Consider the following 20,705-nt stretch of genomic DNA (forward strand, 5'->3'; position numbering starts at 1 on the left):
GTCTGTTTCTCATCAAAATGATTTGATCTTGACGTATTGTCATTTGATTTTATGCAGGGATATATTGGAATATATTTGGCTGTGATAGAAACTGACTACTTTGTGATATTTTAGTGCTAACCCATAAAAGTTAAAAATTTTAATGTGGTGTTTAAGAATATCTCATTTCTATGAAATTAGTTTAATGAAAAGAATTATTAAAAGTTATTTCTCATGTTACTGTAAATAGTTTTACTTTCCCTCAGCTTTCTTTTCTAAATGTTTATTTTTTTAATAGCTGATTTTGGAGTATCTGCACAGATTACAGCTACAATCGCCAAACGGAAGTCTTTTATTGGTACACCATATTGGTAATTGTATTTTAATTGACATTTTAACTTTTTGTTATTCTATCATTATTGAATAAATACAGCATCTATTGAAAAAAAAAATAGACTGGCCAAAATTTTTAGGACTAAACAGATTAAGAAGATAATCGGTAGCTTAAGCAATTTAGGCATGTACACTTGTAGATGGAGTACACAGCCAAGGAATATTTTATCATGTTTATTTTCATTAAGAGCAAAAGGCTTTAAAAAGATGGATAATGGCTTTTGGGAACCTTGATACAAAGGAACTCTCACTGACTGTCTGGGGTCCAGCATGATTTTTACACATACTTAGTAAATGTTTGTTGATAACTGATTTCCAACTCCAGCTTCAGAGATTAAAAGCTAATGTTATTTCTCTTCTAAGAAAGTAAGAACTATCTTGGGAGCTTGTGAAATTGTGAATTAGGCAAAGTAAATTTTGGGACAATTCTCACACTTCATCTCTCTCTCTAGTATCATGTCTTTACCACATGAACTCTAGGGATGTAGAACAGAATGAAATCTTTTGTCCAAAGTGACTAAGGTTAGCAGTTACTCAGTTAATAAAAAATGTCTGTTCAGTGGCACATCTCAAAATTTAATACGTATATACCTTAAACATTTTACTTTAATTTAAGGCATATGAGTGCACTTTTTTTCCTTTGCCATGGGACCTTTTCTTTGGCTCACTAATTAGAGTTCTGTCTTAATAATATAAACAATACCCGCGATGCCTCAGCTGTATTTTCTGGGTTGTGTTTCTCTAAAATGCAGTGAGAACTTGGATGTATAAAGCATGTCCCTTTTTTTAAAGTCCGATGTATGAGTATTCAGCCTTACTCTGTATTTAGTTCTCTCAAGGTTGAGAAACTTATATACTGTGATAGTGAGAAAAACTACCATAATCAGTATAAAAGATAGGTTTCCAGCACCCAAGGAAGTGTTCTTTTGTCCCATTTTAGTAAATTCTGTTCCCTTGTCCCTAGCCTCTGTCAACACCCAGTGTGATTTCTGTCTCTCTAGTTTTGCCTTCTCCCCGAATGTCATACAAAATGGAATTATACAGTCTGTAGCCTTCCTAGTCTTTTGCAGTTGTCATATTCTTCACCTAATTTGCCAGTCTTCTGGTTTTGTCTTTAGAAACTTGTCTTTAACAGGATTTTTGGAAGCATTCACTTTAATTTTCATAACTCTTTTCAACTTTCATTAACAAATCAGTTCTTTATAACAAATAATATTATTTATTGTATTATATAACATATATAAATATTTATTTATTTGCATAATATAATGAATAAACAGACTCAGAGATGAACTCAGTTGACAGTGGTAAGCATGCAGCCTAACTGGCAGAAGTAGAAGTACACCAGCTGGACAATTTCACTTATATTTTATAGAGGAATGGAGAACATCATCTAACATGGCAAACCAGGCATACCAGCTTTATGCACTTTGATTCTCTGCAAGTGCATTTCCCCCCAGCAGACTGGAATCTAGCCAGCAATAATAGGAAAGCGGGAATGATAGCTGTCAGTAATCAGAAAGATAGTTGTACATCATCTTAAGTTAGAGAGAACCTATCAGTTCACCATTGTTCTAGCTTGCCATCTCTACACAGCTGTAAAGTGATAACTGATATACTTTAAAATTACTTTTCTTATAATAATTTGAATATTTTTAAAAAGTACTTTAGGATTAGAAAGATTTTAAGAACAAGCACTGTGAAAACTAAAGGGTGTGTGTGTGTGTGTGTGTGTGTGTGTGTGTGTGTGTGTGTGTTTGATTTCAACTGACTTAATTTGACTTGCCTGAAATCATACTAGGAAGACAGATGTGTATTTGCTACTTATTTAAATCATTCTTTTGATATTAAGAGTTAGTTATTTAAAAAAAATTTTTTTAAGATTTTATTCATTTATCTGAGAGAGAATGAGTGAGAGAGAGCATGAGAGAGGAGAAAGTCAGAGAAGTAGACTCCCCAAGGAGCTGGGAGCCCGATGCGGGACTCAATCCTGGAAGTCCGGGATCATGACCCGAGCCCAAGGCAGTAGCTCAACCAACTGAGCCACCCAGGCGCCCCAAGAGTTGGTTATTTTTAAAACTATTGTTTAGGATTTAAAATATTTATATTTGAGAATTAGTATGATAATTTAAATCAGTCAAATACAAATTTATAGAAATATCATTAGAATAAGACTATATAGGAAAGTTTAAAAAAAGAAAACTAAGTTTGAGTGACTTTCCTTTATATAAATACAGCTTTAAAAAGCAAACACTCATTTTTATAATTTCCACCATTATAATAAAACTGAAAAACTGCCAATTAACTTTATAGTAAATATGAATTAAGTACTAAATTAAGATTATTGATGCCCCAATAAATAGTTTTGGTCACATGAAAACAGAGGCCAGATTGCAATTTGTTGGTGTAAGTAGGTAGAGCTAAAAATTGTAGAACATTTATTACAAGGTGTTATTTCTCTGTAAAATTGTGCAGAATTGTACAGAGGAAGTGATGGAGATATGGACAAATATAGGATGTGTTGCTATATTATAATTGGTAAAGTTTTATAAACCTTTATAGTTGGTATAGCAGAGTAACCAAGGAGTCACCAGTAGGGTCTTGGGATGGAAAATCTTACAAAGTCACGATCTTGGAAGAGATCTTTGATATACTACATATTTTTCAGATAATCAGGGCCTAAATAGGCCTCAGCTTAGTTTCAAGTGCCTCTGATGGGAATATTAAAGACAATACAATAAATAGAAGTTGTTTTTTATTTTCGTTTTTTTTCTCTCCTGGAATATTTCCTTCAGGATGGCACCAGAAGTCGCAGCTGTTGAGAGGAAAGGGGGTTACAATCAGCTCTGCGATCTCTGGGCAGTAGGAATCACTGCCATAGAACTAGCTGAGCTTCAGCCGCCTATGTTTGACTTACACCCAATGAGGTCAGTGTATCATAATTGGAGAACTCTTTACTCCGATTAAGGGTAATCCCCTCCCCCTGCCTGTTACATCATGAACAAATAATATTCTTAGTCTTGCTCTACATCATTAGTAGTAGTAGTATTATTTAATAGTAATAGATTTATATTACATATTAAAATGTGAAATCTTAAAATGCTGTGTAATTTGTTGTTGATTTTTCAGAGCATTATTTCTAATGACAAAAAGTAATTTTCAGCCTCCTAAACTAAAGGATAAAATGAAGTGGTAAGTATTTTTGTGTTACTTACTTTATAATCATGAGTAGAAAAAAGAAATAAAACTTAAAATTCTGTGTTTTTCAAAATTTCTTAGGTCAAATAGTTTTCATCATTTCGTGAAAATGGCACTTACCAAAAATCCAAAAAAAAGACCTACTGCTGAAAAGTTATTACAGGTATTATTTTTGCCCTGAAATACGTCTTTTTTCAAAAAATAAAATGTTTACTCAGGTTTCTAATGAGTGTTTTGTATTATGTTACTTTTATAGCACCCATTTGTCACACAGCCTTTGACACGATCTTTGGCAATTGAACTTTTGGATAAAGTGAATAATCCGGATCATTCCACTTACCATGATTTTGATGATGATGATCCTGAGGTAGGAATTGTCTTTACCAACTAGTGTATTTAACACATATATATATAGGTATGTGCATCTCAATCAGTTTTTTGAAGTTCTGGGTCTAGTTTAAATGAAAATCTCCTAAGGGAATAATTAAGTCTTTGACTCAGCCTCTCTTAGGGAAGTCATGTGCAGGGTTTTTCTTACTGGCTTCTTATGGTATTTTCTGAAATGGCAAAGCACGATCATCTAATCCACTTGGTGAAATTACTATAGTTATTTCAAAGTAGTCATTTCAGATGATGTTGCCAAATAAATCGTCCACTATAAGAGAGAACACAAATGGGAAGCACTTAAACCAGATGTTAGAATATACTCAAAATTTCGATTTGGTTTTCCTCTTTTAAAAAATATCCTTGTACAGTACCTGATGAATTATTAGTAGTTAGTAGAAAGTATAGGATTGCTCTTGTTAGTGACTAAAACCCTAATTATCCACTATGGAAATTTTAAAAATAAGCCAGTATAGTTGTTAGAGAGTAACTAGTGATAGAAGCATTGATATTAAAGGAAGCTTCTCTTCTTTTGGCATATTTAAAATTCCTAGCTCAGCTAGTAATTGTGGCACCTAACATAAGCTTAGTAAATGTGACATGGCAGAATTTTGTTATTGGGTATGTAACTGCTGTGGATAGCCTTGACTCTGCCTACAGGCTTTTTGGAAGGTACTTAAAATGGTATAAAATTCCTTGATGGTATTGCGGGAATGATAGCTGTCAGTAGTCAGAAAGATAGTTGCACATCATCTTAAGTCAGAGAGAACCTATCAATTCACCATTGTTCTAGCTTGCCATCACTACACAGCTGTAATTAAATCAGCTATCTGCCCCCTTTTGTTCAAGGTTTGTAAAAGAGTTTGAAAACAAATGAGAATGAATGTGTTTCATTTTTTTGCAAAAAAAAAAACTTGTATAGATTATTTACTTGATAGAATTTTCTTCTCCTACATGTTTATCCATTTACTGTGAACAGCATTCTTAGATTTAATAATTTTACAATTATCCATTTAACCTGGAAAAGTAAAACATGAAGGATTACTGATCTTATAATAAGAAAAAATTATTTTTGTTGTTTGCTTACTTTTGTTTCGTAAAAACTTGGGTTTTATAAACTCTTCTCCCATCATTCAACATATAGACAGTCCTCAGTTTGCATGGTGACACAGGACTGTAGAAATGACCCTGTAAGCTGAGACACCCTGCAAAGTGATCCTAATCTAATCAGTGGCGAAAACCACAGTTGTTCTGTGACTTTAAAAAATTTTTGTCAAAATATTAAAAATTCTCTTACTGTCGGCTTTAAATGTATAAGGAAGGTGAAGAAAATAGTAAAACTAATGTTTACCTAGTGCACTGTTACTTAAAATATTAGAACCAGTGAGAATGAATGTGTTTCATTTTTTTGCAGAAAGAACTTCTATAGATTATTTACTTGATAGAATTTTCTTCTTTTACATGTTAATCCATTTACTGTGAACAGCATTCTAAGATTTAATAATTTTACAACTAACCATTTTAGCTGGGAAAGTAAAACTGTTCTCATAGAGAGTCGTAGATTTTATTCATGTTCACTGATGATAGCAATCTGTGTGACTAACCTGACATGATACCTATTTTTGCTACTATATATTGTGATCAGAAGTCCAGGGGTTTTCCCCCAGTTCTCCTTCTAATTTGCTGAGCACCCTAATTTTGAGTCTCAGTGTTCTGATCTATAAAATGAAGATTAGTACTAGTTCATAAGTTAATTTTAAAGACAAAATAAGCTCAGGTATATTGAAAGCGCTTTGTAAACAACGAATCACTGTATGTGTCAAGTTTACATACTTCCGTTTTGAAATGACTTTTGCTACTATTTTTCTACGTCAGTATTTTCAGTATTTGGGTCTTCTAGATTCATATTTATTTCCTGAGATGTGCCTATACTGAGAATAACTTGGGTCCTGTTCTTGATCTGCCTTTCGAATTTGATCATTTGAGCTCAAGTGTTTATGAATTACGTTTTCCACGAAGATATGCCTAAGAGTGTATCTCCTTCACACGCAGAAAAAAAAACCTGTTTGGTACATGAAATAGATGCTGGCATCACCTCTTAAAGGTGAGATCTTAAAGTGTATGGGATGAGCTCTGATGGAGCTTCCGAGGCTTTACAGATAGGGCCCCTTGTGCTCCCCAAAAGATTGGAGGAATGTCTGTGATACAGCAGTGAGAACTCATCACCGCTCCACCTCTTCCCCCCAGCCCGAATGTTTCTAAGTGTGGCGATACGCAGAGATTTAAATACAGTGAAAGGAAAGAAAATAGAGCACTACTCCTACAAGGAAAAAAAAAAACATAAAGGGGTGAAAATTATGTTTACTAAGTAAAAGGACTACAGATCACCAATACCTTTAGCATCAATTCATTTTATTTATCTCATTGTTTTTGGTAAAAGAACTTGAGGCAGATTTGTTAAATTAAAACAGTTCTGTTGAGCAGTAAGGAAAGCTGCAGCTTTTGAACCGCTGTTGAATTATTGAAACACTCAATTTTATATATTTATATATATTCAACTCAGAGAACATTTATTGGGAAACTGCTGTGGACAAAATATATCCATAATCTTAGAAGCTCCCAGTTTATAGTTGCTTCTTTTTGAGGGGGAAAAAAAATCACAGATTCATTATATTTTGTCCCATTTTTTGTATAAAATGGAGTATCTCTTTCACGTTTGAGTAATTTTGTGGACCAGGCTGTGACTTGATTGTCAAATGCCACATGTCATTGATTTTGGTCTTTCCTAGCCTCTTGTTGCTGTACCGCATAGAATTCACTCAACAAGTAGAAATGTAAGAGAAGAAAAAACACGCTCGGAGATAAACTGTAAGTATATACTATACACGCTTCTTAATTTAACAATGAGAAATAAGATTTCAAGTTGTAATTTAGTTACAGTTCTTTTTGCTTCATTTTCTTCCAATTAGTCTTTCTTAGTAAATCTTTTTAGATGTAGGGTTTAATTAAGGCAGAAAGAATTTCCTTTACCTTGTTCCCCGGGGAATTTTGGCAAGAGAGGGGATGTGGGATGTATTTATGTTGTTACAGTCTGGGAAGAGGAATAAAATTCCTTGACCAGGCAGGACAGGATAATCGAGGCAGTGCCTCTTAAACTGGTGGGTGTGTGACTCACCTAGAGAGCTTGTGGAAGTGGAGTTTCCCATTCCATGGATCTGCGGCTGGGCTTGAGGTCCTTCACTTCGCACAAGCTCCCGGGTTCTGTAGGGATTTATGGTTCCAGGGCCACACTTTGAATAGCAAGGAGAGGTGTAGAGATCTGCAAACTAGCGCAGCATCTGAATGACCTGAGCACCTTTAAAAGTGGGCTTCCAGCCCCGCTTTTCCATAGATCCTGATTCACTGGGTCTTGAGTCAGCCCAGGAATCTTTTAAAAGAGCCCCCCAGGTATTTCTTATGGACACCCTTGTTATGGGCCCACTGAGACCTTTCATTTACATGGAATCTGTACTGTCAACCCGCCAGTGAAAACTTTGCCAGCAGGAATCTGCAGTACTAGTGCCTAAAGTTCCTTTTTCTTCTTGGAAGCATTAATTCTCTGTGATATAGAATGCTAATTTAGTGCAATGAGGCTTCTGGTAACAGTTTTCCATGAGTTAAAGATTTATCCTGAGAGACCTGATATCCAGAATGACTAGTGAAGTTAGGCAGTGTGGTAACTTAAGATAACTACTGTAAAGAAACTTTTCCCAATTTTTAGCTAGGTTAGTAATGATAATAGTACATTTCATACTTTAAGATGAAGCTATCTCTTTGTCTGAAAAGCTGAATAAGTAGTGGCAGACACTATCACCATTTAATAGAAAAAAAAAAATGCAGAGATGCAGAGATTTACCTGTGGGATGAAGTCATACACCACATTAACAGCAAGCCTGGGATCTCTCAACTTCCCAGCCCAGTCGTCTTTCACTAACACTGCTGTATTTCAGAAACTACTTCATCATGGCTTATGGATTTTATACTGCATATCCTTTGCAGATTTTCCATTGAAACTTTGGCTGGACCATACACTTGTGTATTAAGTTCTTAGAAAAGCTTTGTGCTGGTATTACTTGAAAATGCTCTTAAAAGAAAGAAACTCTTAACTGAGGGTTGCTGGCAGGAGAGGGTAGGGAGAGGGTGGCTGGGTTATGGACATTGGGGAGGGTATGTGCTATGGTGAGTGCTGTGAAGTGTGTAAACCTGGCGATTCACAGACCTATACCCCGGGGGCTAACAATACCTTATATGTTAATAAAAAATTAAAAATTTTTTTTTTAAAAAAAGGAAAGAAACTCTTGAAAGAAAATACCATGCATTGTACAAAAAGCCCAGAACTGGGATTTGGTACTTGTTTGCCAGCAGTTGGTTGTGTGAATATATATAAGATTACCTTTTAGGGCGCCTGAGTGGCTCAGCGGGTTAAAGCCTCTGCCTTCAGGTCTGGTCATGATCCCAGGGTCCTGGCATCGAGCCCCGCATTGGGCTCTCTGCTTGGCAGGGAGCCTGCTCCCCCCCCCCCCCACCTACTTGTGATCTCTGTCTGGCAAATAAAAAAATAAAATCTTTAAAAAAAAAAAAAAAAGATTACCTTTTTTAAAGCTCCATCTGAAGCCAGATGATTTAAATTTGCTAATTTCCCTCCAAACATATTTTTCTGAAAATGACAACCTTAGTATATCTCTCTCTCTCTCTCACACACACACACACACAATTATGTAGTTATATGACCCATATATATAAGCTTTTCCTATTTTCTAATATACAAAAAATAATTACAAGATGTCTTTATCATTTCTTTAATAATACAGATGGTGATCAGAGATATCTGTGTTGTTGATTTAGAAAACTTTGTATTTTCAGTATTAATGAAAATCTAATATAAAGTACTTCTATCTTGTTATCCAGTTCTTTTAAAAAAATTATATTATTAGGCTCTTTATTCCAAAGGGCAGTTCTTTCTGAATCATTCTTTACAAATTTATATTAGTGATTCTCAGCTTCTAACTGCATAGGCCTGAATAGGCTACATGAAACTAGATGTCAGTACTCCCGTTTTTCTGAGATTCTGATATGCCCTTCCTTTGGTGGGAGCAGGTAAAGTATGGTAGACCTCTTCCCTTTTCCCCTATTTGCCAGTAAGAAAGGTGTCGTGTCCCTCTAGAGTGTTGTGGTAGCAACCACCACTTTTAATAATTTATAAGTTTGATATTTGAGGCTTTTAAATCTTATACATATTCTAATATCTGCTTTCTTAGAATATTTTATGATTTTATGTGAGATGTGATAGAATAGTTAATAATGTTGTTAACTGTAAAGACAGGCTTTGGAAAAATGGTTTTGATAATGTTTTAATGTTCCCAGTTCCTTGGTATCTCTCCATGCAACCAAGGTTTTCTCCTTATTAAACTAAATGGTGTTTAGGCAACATTCCTATGAAAATGGACACATTTGCAGAAAAGGTGTCATTCTTTCCCTTTTGGAAATCCTCTCTGCCTTCAGTTAAATATGATAAGTAAAAACTTGCTTTAAGAGATACATGTGGGGAAAGCAGGCCTGTTCACATGTGACAATAATACAAGGCAGGTAGATCCACTAACTATCCTCATGCAACTTTATTATAGATTTAATTTTCCCATTTGATGACAGATGTAGGCGAAGGCCGTTCACTAGGCCTCTGTCAAGGTGAAATATGTATATTAATTTTAATACCTTACTAAAAGTTACCTTATGGTCCTTGATGTATGATTGTGTATGGACAGGTATGAAGAATCCACTATTGAAGAAGCCTCATTTGGAAGTGATAGGCCATCACTCTGCCATATTCATTTGGTCACACAGACCAGCCCTGGTCATGTGGGAAGGCACTACACACATAAACACCAGCGGGGCAGGAATCATTAGAGGCCATTTGAAGCCTGGCTTCCAAAAGTACTCTGCCTCATTTGCTGTCTACCCTCCTAAATCCTGAGTTTAGATTGCCTGTAGTTAGTGCTGGGTCACAGTAAAGTAGCAAGTTAGATCCTAACTGTAATTTTGCTAATCATCTTTTTTTTTCTTTCTTTTTACTATGGAAGAGATCTAGAATTAACAGATTAAGCTTTAATATCCTACCTAGACTTTATTAGGCTTTTTTCAGCCAACAGATTTTTCATTTAAATCTTTGGATTGTAATCACTATATGATAGATGATAAAATTAAATGTTTTGCCATAGAGTAACTTAAAAGTATTACGTCTTTAAGAATATAGATACAGATCATGGCTTTACTTTTCTTTTTTAGTTGGCCAGGTAAAATTTGATCCACCCTTAAGGAAGGAAACAGAACCACATCATGAACTTGTAAGTAGTGAAGTCTTGGAATGTTAACACTGAAAATAAATATTTTAATTAGTCTTTGTGATATTGGTACTGACTAAAAAATCTAGTTATTGATTTTTCAAAAGCATTTGGGGAAATAAAAAGGTAAGTAATTCTGAAATTTATAAAAAATAAATCTGTGTTGCTGAGATTGAATATTCTCAAAATTAGGAGAAACTAGTTTTACCATTCTCTGATTACATGTTTTTAATGCTGGCCTCTTTTTTTCCTCCATTTTTGTTTTGCAGCTTTTGAGGGGCTTTTTTGTATGCATTTATTGGGATAAATGGCACTATTTTAAATTAGGATGTTGGGCCAATAAAAGCACATCTCACTGAATTTATGGGAAGTCTTTTAAGAGTGTAAGCCAGTTTTCTAAACATCAGGGTAGAGTCAGATCTGGACTAAAACTCAGGAGAAGCTAGGCATACACGGTAGATCAAATCTGTCATTCATTTAAGGCTTTGCTAACTATATGAAGTTCTTTTCATGATTCTTTTTAATGTTTTATATATGCCTTCCAGGCACATGATAATATATTTTTAGAAGCAGTCTCGGAAGCAACATGTTTTGCAAATATTTGAGATGATAATATTCTATGGAAGAATAAAAAGTAAGACTTAAGCAACAAAATTAATCTTAATGAAATAGTTTCCTGCAGCTCTAGATTTTAGTTTTCATTTTTTTCTTTCCTATTCAGTAATGAGAAGGAATTAACTGTGAATAAGTACTAAGGATTGAAATGGGAACTTTCTTCTTAAATTTGACGCTTATTTTATCCCACTTGACTAAACGCATACGTACAAAGTGTATCTTTAGCCTTTAAATTATGGAGTTATTCTGATTCAGTGTACCAGCATGGAGGAACGGAGTGTTAAGTAAAAATTCTTTAAATGATTATATTAAAATGCTTAAGCCCAACATTCATGTAGAGGATGAAAGAAGGTTAAGAACAAAAAGTGATCTAGTCATGATGTTTATAACTGCTAATAGTATTTTGTTAAGGCAGTTGGAGTTTTCTGTTTCTCTTTTTAAGTTGGCATTGCGTGTATTTAAATTCTGTACTAATTTAATAACTGCGTCACAAAGCAAAGTTGTTGCATTATTGATATTTTAGAAGCTCCTTGATATGATTTGACTTAGCATTTGCCTTAATAAAATTATGTTAGCAGGACTTACCTTACTTGTGACAGTTTCCCTTTGTGACTTTGTGGCTTTTAGTCTAAGTGTAAATAACTTGGGTTTCTTGGTCTCTGCTAAACAGCCCGACAGTGATGGTTTTTTGGACAGTTCAGAAGAAATATACTACACTGCAAGATCTAATCTGGTATTTCTTATCTTCTGATTTTCTTTGTCAGCATTGTTTAGTCTTAATTGTTTTGGGGTTTTTTTTTGATCAAATATTTTGTCCAATTTTAATGAACCAGTTTAAGCATTGTTTTTTAAGTACCTGCCATTTAGCAAGGTTCCTTATATTGATTATAGCCATTTTTTTCCAAATCAAGTTAAGTAGATTTATCTACTCAAATATATTATAATAAAAAATTTAAAATTTTTCCTTTTTTAATGAAAAGTACTCAGTTTTCTCAAATGTATTTTTTAAATTACTTCTTTATATAAAAATGTTGAGTTTTAATACTGTCACTTATTTTAATGAACTAGAAGGCATCCACATATATATATGTTTGTGTGTGTGTATATATATACACACATATCCATTCATATATATTAAACAACTTTTATATATTACATATTAATGTATCCATATAATTTTTAAAAATAGCATCCCTAATTAACAATGAAATGAGTCTCAGATGAAATTTTAACTTTGTAGCATTAGGTAATATCCAGTTTTTTCAGGCTGAAATTGGGATTTTTTAAAGCCTCCCTGAAGTTATAAATATTAAGACTGTGTTATCATTAGGTAAGAAAAGAGGAAAACTAACCTTGGTAAATATTAAATAAATACTACTTTTAATAGTTGCTATTAAATGTTTTTTTTTCTCTATAGCTAGCCAAGGCTCCAAGTTGCCTCCATATTTACTCCTAGATTTTACTTTTTGCCTTTTCTTTTTTTTTTTTTTTTTTTTTAAAGATTTTATTTATTTATTTGACAGAGAGACATCACAAGTAGGCAGAGAGGCAGGCAGAGAGAGAGAGAGGAGGAAGCAGGCTCCCTGCTGAGCAGAGAGCCCGATGCGGGACTCGATCCCAGGACCCTGAGATCATGACCTGAGCCGAAGGCAGCGGCTTAACCCACTGAGCCACCCAGGCGCCCACTTTTTGCCTTTTCATTGGAATTTTCCTTCTCATCCCTTTCTCTCTGCTTTAATAACGTACTTCCTTTCAATTCTGGTTGGCTTAAATGATTATATACATTCTTAAATCTATGCCCTGTAATATTTGTAGAAAGCAGAGGAGACTATTTATACCTAATTTCTCTGGGAGGAAGTTGTCTTGATGGGCAAAAAATATTTGTGCATACAAACTTTCAGCCATGCAACAAAATATGCAGTGGATTGCCAGCAGGTGGTGACTGTTAATGACAAGAGGCTAACATGTGTAATATGTGCTGTGAAAATCAGAGAAACATTTTTGGGTTAATGTGGCTTATCTGGCTTCTGGAAGGGACTAGGACTGATTTCATTGTAGAAACCATTGTAGATTCTTCAGGAGGAGAATGGGTGGATGCCTCCAATGTTTCATGGGAATTGATATGGGAATGATAATCGGCATGGACCACAGTTTTGAGAGATGGCAGATAAAGAGCTGAAATTCCAGAAGTGGTCATACTACTACTAGAGTTATGGGATTAGCTCAAAAGAGGAAGATTGAAGTCATCAAAGAAGAAATGGTAGATGGAACCATGAGACTGCATATGTTCACTAGTTAGGGCTGAAGAAGGATGGAGTGCAGAAAACAGGTTACCATAATGGGTGATCCCTGTGTTTTGCGGTTAATAGTAGAACCAACATGGGAGAGAGGGAAGAAACAGTTGAAACGCTGGAAGAATCAGTACGTGGACTGTCAAAAAAGAAAGAAGGATGCATCAGATGATCCAGAGAGGACCAGAAAGTGTAAGGACTGAGAATTAACTGTCCAAAGGGGCAAGAGAGATGAAATGTCTGAAGAAAACAGTCAGTAGGGCGCCTGGGTGGCTCAGTGGGTTAAGCCGCTGCCTTCAGCTCAGGTCATGATCTCAGGGTCCTGGGATCGAGTCCCGCATCGGGCTCTCTGCTCAGCAGGGAGCCTGCTTCCTCCTCTCTCTCTCTCTCTGCCTGCCTCTCTGCCTACTTGTGATTTCTCTCTGTCAAATAAATAAATAAAATCTTTAAAAAAAAAAAAAAAGAAAACAGTAATTTTCAGATTAAAGATTTTTTCAGAATTACACATATGTAGGCTAGAATGACAGTGAAATTCGTTGTGGAAATAAAACCACAGAATCAGAAGTTTAAATTGACTTACTTATCAATATTGTCTAGAAAAAATAACAACAAACCCAGAAACATAGTCTTTAGAATTACAGTTACTCCTTTCTGTGCCCTATCTTTCTGGAACTTGCCTAGTAACCCAAATAAGTTATCTTGGTTCTGTTCCCTGGAATTGCCCCTACCCCCAAGTCGTCAGGAGTTTCTTATGACAGAGAGCTTTAGGGACAGTCAACTAGTTAGATAGTCCTGGCAGAAGAGGGATGAACGACATATTTGTCACATTCTACAGTTTATAAAATCAGTCTTCAATAAAAGCTAACATTTATCTACAAGTTTTTAAACACAAGGCATTCTAATCACTTCAAATTTAATAACTTAAAATCCTTATTTTACAGAGGAGGGGATTTAAGGTATAAAGAAGTTGAAATTGATCTTACCACTCAGCTAAATAATGGCCAAGGTGGGGTTTGATTGAGGCAGCCTGGCTCAGGAGTTCAAACCTAAAACCATCATCCGTGTTACCTCTACCCCATGGCATCAAGTTGTTTTTTTCCATGAATACTGAGCTCGCGCTCATGATCTCTCTTTTTACTGAACGTATATATGCTCCATAGTTATTTTTTTATTGTGCTAAAATATACATATCACTGAATTTACCGCTGTAGCCATTTTTAAGTGCACAGTCCAGTGGCATTAAGTTCATTCATATTGTTATGCACCCATCACCACTATCCACCCCCAGAACAGTCTCATCTTCCCACACTGCAGCTCCTTACCCATCAAACAAGAACTCTCATTCCCCCTTCCTTCCAGCTCCTGGCAACCACATTCTATTTTCTGTCTCTTTGATATACCTTATATAAGTGGGATCATACAATATTTGTCCTTTTGTGACTGGCTCCCTTCACTTGGTATCATGTCACATCTTTAAAGATTCATCCGTGTTGTTTCATGTATCAGAATTTCCTTCTTAAGGCTGAATGGTGTTCCTCTGTGTGTGTTTGTGCGCACGCGCACGCGCGTGCATGTGCCAAAATGTACCACATTTTGTTGGTTCATTCATCTGTCGTGGAAAGTTGGATTGCTTCCACTTTTGACTGTTATGAATAGTGCTGCTGTCAACATAGGTGTGCAGTATCTGTCGAGATTCTACTTTTAGTCCTTTGGGGCATGTAACAGGAAGGAGAACTGCTGCATCATATAATAATTCTACATTCAATTTCTGAGGGGAACACCATGCCACTTTCGCAGCAGCTGTGTCATTTTACGATTCCTACCAGCAGTGCACAAAGGCTCCAGTTCTTCCACATCTTCATCAACACTTGTTATTTTGGGGATGTGTGTGTGTATGTGTCTGTGTCACGGCAGCTATCCTAATGGGTGTGAAGTGTCCATAGCTATTTCAGTTGCCTAATTTCACCAGTCCTAAAACTTTAGCACCGTGAGCAAGATTTCCAGCTGTTAGAAGTAACTTGTTGCCACTAGAAACCTGATGAACCCAAAATGTCTTGGCTGTCATCTTAGTAGGCACTTGGCACCAAGATGACAACTGTAAATCTTTTGGGACCCAGAGGGAGCATTTACCCCCCTTTTTTTGGTTTGTTTGTTTTAAAGATTTTATTTATTCATTTATTTATGTATTAGAGGGAGTCCACACACATGTGCAAGGGAAGGGGCAGAGGGAGAGGGAGAGAATCTCAAGCCGACTCTATGCTGAGTGCAGCCCGTGGGGGGCTCAAGCTCATGACCCTGAGATCTTGACCTGAGCTGAAACCAGGAGTCCAGCCCCTTAACCAACTGAGCCACCAAGGTACCCCAAAACATTTACCCATTTAAAGACTTTGCTGCTTAAATGTTTTGTACCATCAGTGATTTCTTATTGTTTTAAGTGGTAAGGGTCTTCACTTTTATAATTTTGTAAGTGAATTGAGACTATTACATCTCAATTTTCATTATTACAGTACAGAGATTTGTTTTAATTAGATAATCATAATGTATGAAACCAGGAGAACAAAGCTTGATTTCCAGAATTGTTAGTAAAAAAAAGGTCCGCAGATTTTGAGAAGATGCCAAAGTTAGAAAGTCTCACCATGATACAATAATTAAATAATAAGAATTTTGCTTCTAGAAGAAAACATAGGCAGTAATCTCCTTTGTTGCCTTAGCAACGTTTTCTAGATATTTGAGACAAGGAAAGCAAAAGCAAAAATAAATTATTGGGGGGTGCCTTGGTGGCTCAGTGGGTTGAGGCCTCTGCCTTCGGCGCAGGTCGTAGTCCCAGGGTCCTGGGATCGAGCCCCATATTGGGCTCTCTGCTCAGCAGGGAGCCTGCTTCCTCCTCTAGCTCTCTCTGCCTGCCTCTCTACCTATGTGATCTCTCTCTGTCAAATAAATAAAATCTTTAAAAGTAAATCTTTAAAAATATTGGGACTACAGCAAAATAAGAAGCTTTTGCACAGACAAGGAAACCATAGGCAAAACGAAAATGTAACGTATCGAATGGGAAAAGATATTTGCAAATGATATATTCAATAAGGGGTTAATATCCAAAATATCTAAAAAATATTCACAACACCAAAAACAGACTATCTGGTTAAAAAATGAGCAGAGGACCTGAATAGACATTTTCCCATGACAGCAGATAGGCAACAGTCACATGGAAAGATGTTCAGCAACACTAATCATTAGGCAAATGCAAATCAAAACTACATTGGGATATCACCTCAAGACCTGTCAGAGTGGCTAGAATCAAAAAGTCAAGAAATAATAAGTGCTGGCAAAGATATGGGACAAAGGGGGCACCTGAGTGGCTCAGTTGGTTAAGTGACTGCCTTCCGCTCGGGTCATGATCCCAGGGTCATGGGATCGAGTCCCACATCGGGCTCCCTGCTCGGTGGGGAGCCTGCTTCACCCCCTCTCTTTCTGCTCCTCCCTCTGCTTGTGCTCTCCCTCTTGCTCTCTATCAAATAAATAAATAAAATCTTTAAAAGAAAAAAAAAAGATACGGGACAAAGGAGTCCTTGTGCACTTTGTTAAGTGGGGCTGTAAATTAAATTAGTACAGCCACTATGGAAAACAATGTGGAGGTTTCTGAAAAAAATTAAAATTAGAGATACCAAATAGAAAATGAAAACACTCATTTTGAAAGATATATGGACCCTCTGTTTATTGCAGCAGCATTTACAGTAGCCAAAACATTGAAACCTAAGTGTTCATAGATAGATGAATGGCTGAAGAAGATGTAGTAGACACACACACACAGGAATATTAATTACTCAGCAATTAAAAAAAGGATGAGACCTTTCCATTTGCAAAACCATGAATGGACCTAGAAGGTGTGCTAAGTGAAATAAGTCAGAGACAAATACCATATGATTTCACTCACAGGTGGAATCTAAAAAAGTAGTGAACAGACAAGCCAAAAAGGAAAAAAAAAAAAAGAAAGAAAGAAAAAAGAAACACACCCCTAAATACAGAGAGCAAGCTAGTGGTTGCCATAAGAGAGGGGGTGAGAGATGGTCAGAATAGGTGAAGGGGAGTGGGAGGTATAGGCTTCCAGTTACAGAATAAATTCTGTACAGGGACACAGGTGCAACATAGGGAATATAGTCAGTGGTGTTGTAGTAACTTGTGGTGACAGAAGGCAGCTGCAGTGGTGGGGAGCACCGCATAATGTATAGAGGTTTTGAATCACGTGTTGTACCCCTGAAACTAATGTGATATGTGTCAACTCTACTTCAATTAAAAAGAAAGAAATGGAAACATATCCTTAATCATTTTTATATTTATTACATGGTGGAATGATAGTATTTGGATATGCTGATTCAATAAAATATATTATTTTAAAAATTAGTAAGAGTTAGGCCCATAACCATAAAATGGATTTATCTGATGTAAAAAAAAATCCTGTCTTCAGATTAGAAGATTACACATCTAGTTAACTGATGGCCAATATTTTCTAGTTTGCCTAATTTTACTGGATATTTTAGCCCATATACCAATGAAAAATATACTTAAAGTTAACTATATGCAAAACACTATATTAATTGCTGTGGAGGAACATAAACAGTAATATAATCTTTGCTCTGAAGAAATGTAAGGTATGCCCAAAAAGTAAGAATAAAGTATTTTAATTATAATTAAAAACATCAGAAAGATAAACCCAGTTGGTCATTATCAGTAAACATAACAAAAGGACTTTAAAATTACCCCTTAATTAGGTCAAAACTGAAAAGTCTAAAAAAGTTTAGTTTAGTCTGAAAAAGTACAGTAAATACTAACTTTGTTTATTTCAAGTTTATTAAACTGTTACTTATCATTAAGTTTTGCTGGTGTGGTTACTCTTCTTACCTGATACTTAATAAAGACAGTTTCTAAGGAGAATTCATTTCATAGATGCACAATGATAGGACATTTTCTGGAATGGCAAACCTATCCTGCTGATCTTTATTTCCAAGTTTGACATGTAAGTCATGAATACTGCTTAGTGCTCATCTGTTAGTGTTCTGACCTCACTGGCTTCTCTGTTCTTTAAAAAATAAAATCTTTTTTTGATTTGTCTATGACTCAGTTGTTTTTTACTTCTATAAATTATCTGCCATATTAAAAAGTGTCTTTAAATGACTTAATATTATAATTTTTTCATTTTTTGATGAGAAAAAATACTCTCCATTTGTGCTGTTCTCTTTTTTTTGGTTAAAATAAATTGCTTACGTATTTTTTCTTTTATGTTTCTGTAGCCAGCTATATCAGTTCTATTAACTTATGCTGTTTTTTTTCATCAGGTGTAGATTTTGCAGCCTCCTAATGTAAGGGGTTTATAAAAAAACAGTGATAAGATTTTCTTGAGCACGTATTTTCCTTTTCTGCTGTTCTATGTTCTGTTCTTTTTTTGTTTTCAGTGCTTTCTGTGCTTCTCCATTTATTAAAACTGAAGTTAGGCTTTTTCTGACCTAAAAAGATTTTCATTGCGCTAAAGTGACCACCTTCAATTTTTGCTTGAGCATTCAGGTTGAATCTATATGAGGAGGCTATTGTGTGTTTTCAGTCCTTGTTACTTATTTGAGTTTACTGTGTAAACTTGTCATTCATTAATAAGTTGATGTCTCATTTGTGCTGCTGATTTTTTTTTTATATCTCTCTTGGCATGTTCAAATGTATTCTTATTTAGCTTACAAAGGTATCCTGTGTTTTACCATCATGTAGGTTACATCTTGAGTGCTTTTCCAAGCATGATTTTGGTAGCATTTTTCTGTTACAGTATAGCTTCCAAGTACTTCCTGACAAGCATTTTAGATCAATCTTTCTTAGACTGTTTTGAAGATATATAAATAGATACTAACTTTGCCCCAATTTTACTTTCCTTCCTTTCCTTTTTATTTCTTCTCATTTTCTTTGAATGATTTACTGTCTGAATTCTGGCATATAATTGGGTTCTAAGTAAATAATAGTGGAGCTAAATGAGAGTCATTGCTTATAAAAGGACTTAGTATAATTCTTTTACTTGATGACATTCCTAGGACATTGTTTTTGTTCCATGGTTGCTAAAAACAACTTGATTTACGGTGAAGGAATTAATCAAGAATCAGCCCCTTTTAATTTTTGCTTTCCTGATAGGGTTTGATACACGATACACTTAATCATCTGACTTGGATGTATCTACAGCTTCTTCCTAGCCTGAATGTTGTTCTGCATATGAACCTATGTTCAATTTTTCTGTTAAAATACTACACTAGTTATTTTAGACTCCTTTCTTATGTTCCTAAGTAGTCTGCTAATTTCAATTGATTTTTTTCTTAAAATCATTATCATCAACCTGGTAGTTGTCATGTATTGTAAGGTCACTATTCCTACAACAGCCACATCTGTGTTCATGTAACAGAAACCATGCACACTCTACACAAATGCACGCTTTTAAAAGCCTTCATTTGATAAGGGCTTAAGAAATTCTGTTGGCTAAAGAGATTGCTGGTATGGTAGAGGTGGTACAGTCACCTATAGCTGAAGAAAACAAACTTGAATTTAGAAGTGCATTCATTGAGATTAGTCCTTCTCTTTCCCAAATGCCAAAGTTTAAAAGTTCCTGTAAAAAGTCATGACCACTTAAATTGTGTGGCATAATTCTGTGGCAGTCTTATGATAACAGTGCTATCATCCTATTAAGATGCATTATTGTCAGTTAGAACAGGTATCCTTTTTCGTTGGAATTTTTGTGATACCCATGTGAGAGTTGACTAATCTTATTTATGATGTATTATCTTTTCTGTCATTTATTATGTAAGAACATTTATTATGCATGAAAACACAAATATTGAAGAAGACAAAATTTGAGTCTTGTCTGAATCAGGATTTTGGTTTTGTTTTTCATCAGTTATCTTTTTGACAGGTGCTGGAATACTTAAATGTTAAAGGGCTTTTTACTTAAATGCAATGTATTGCTTAGAATCCTTATATTGCTGGGCTTCATATTTTTGTGACCTAGAATTTGTGTATCTTAACGAGGCTGAAGTGTTAGTTGTCTCTTTACAGGAAAATAAAGTATCGGTGTTTAAACAAGCATTTATTTTAAGGGCCTAGTTAGTGTGTACTAGGTACTATTCTAGATCCTGGGCTTTTAAGGGAAGAAAGATGGATTTAACAGTTTCCTTTTGTTTGAGGAGCTCACAGCCTGGCTCCTATTTTTATAGATTGGTAAATGAATTAATTAAAAGCAGTCTAAGTGCTAGACAACTGTGTATTAAATGATGTGGAGACATGGAAAAGGTTGCACCTTTTCCTGCACAGTGTTGGAAGGCTTGTCAAAGGAGGTATCAGGATTTAGCAATATCTTGTATAATTGTGCATTTGGCAATATTTTGTATAATTAGAAAACACTTTAAGTACACTATATTCTAGTGAAAATAAAATTCATTTAAAATGTTAA

General features: G+C 35.2%; 1 protein-coding gene across 7 annotated transcripts in view; it reads left to right on the forward strand.

Moving 5' to 3' along the window:
• Positions 1–20,705, forward strand: part of MAP4K3 (mitogen-activated protein kinase kinase kinase kinase 3) — a 193,126-nt gene that overhangs the window by 127,201 nt on the left and 45,220 nt on the right. For 5 of the 7 annotated variants that reach the window (XR_004287953.1, XM_032352889.1, XM_032352887.1 and 2 more), the window contains exons 8-15: positions 278–350; positions 3,168–3,299; positions 3,502–3,564; positions 3,652–3,733; positions 3,827–3,937; positions 6,744–6,822; positions 10,276–10,334; positions 11,617–11,679. Coding sequence is in view for 6 of the 7 variants with exons in the window: in XM_032352889.1 (XP_032208780.1) it covers positions 278–350; positions 3,168–3,299; positions 3,502–3,564; positions 3,652–3,733; positions 3,827–3,937; positions 6,744–6,822; positions 10,276–10,334; positions 11,617–11,679 (662 nt within the window). In the remaining variant the exon portion in view is untranslated. The remainder of the gene's footprint in view (positions 1–277; positions 351–3,167; positions 3,300–3,501; positions 3,565–3,651; positions 3,734–3,826; positions 3,938–6,743; positions 6,823–10,275; positions 10,335–11,616; positions 11,680–20,705) is intronic. The other 2 variants (XM_032352890.1, XM_032352892.1) reach the window with 1 other exon arrangement.

Source organism: Mustela erminea, chromosome 7 (assembly GCF_009829155.1).
Source record: "Mustela erminea isolate mMusErm1 chromosome 7, mMusErm1.Pri, whole genome shotgun sequence".
Lineage (NCBI taxonomy): Eukaryota > Metazoa > Chordata > Mammalia > Carnivora > Mustelidae > Mustela > Mustela erminea.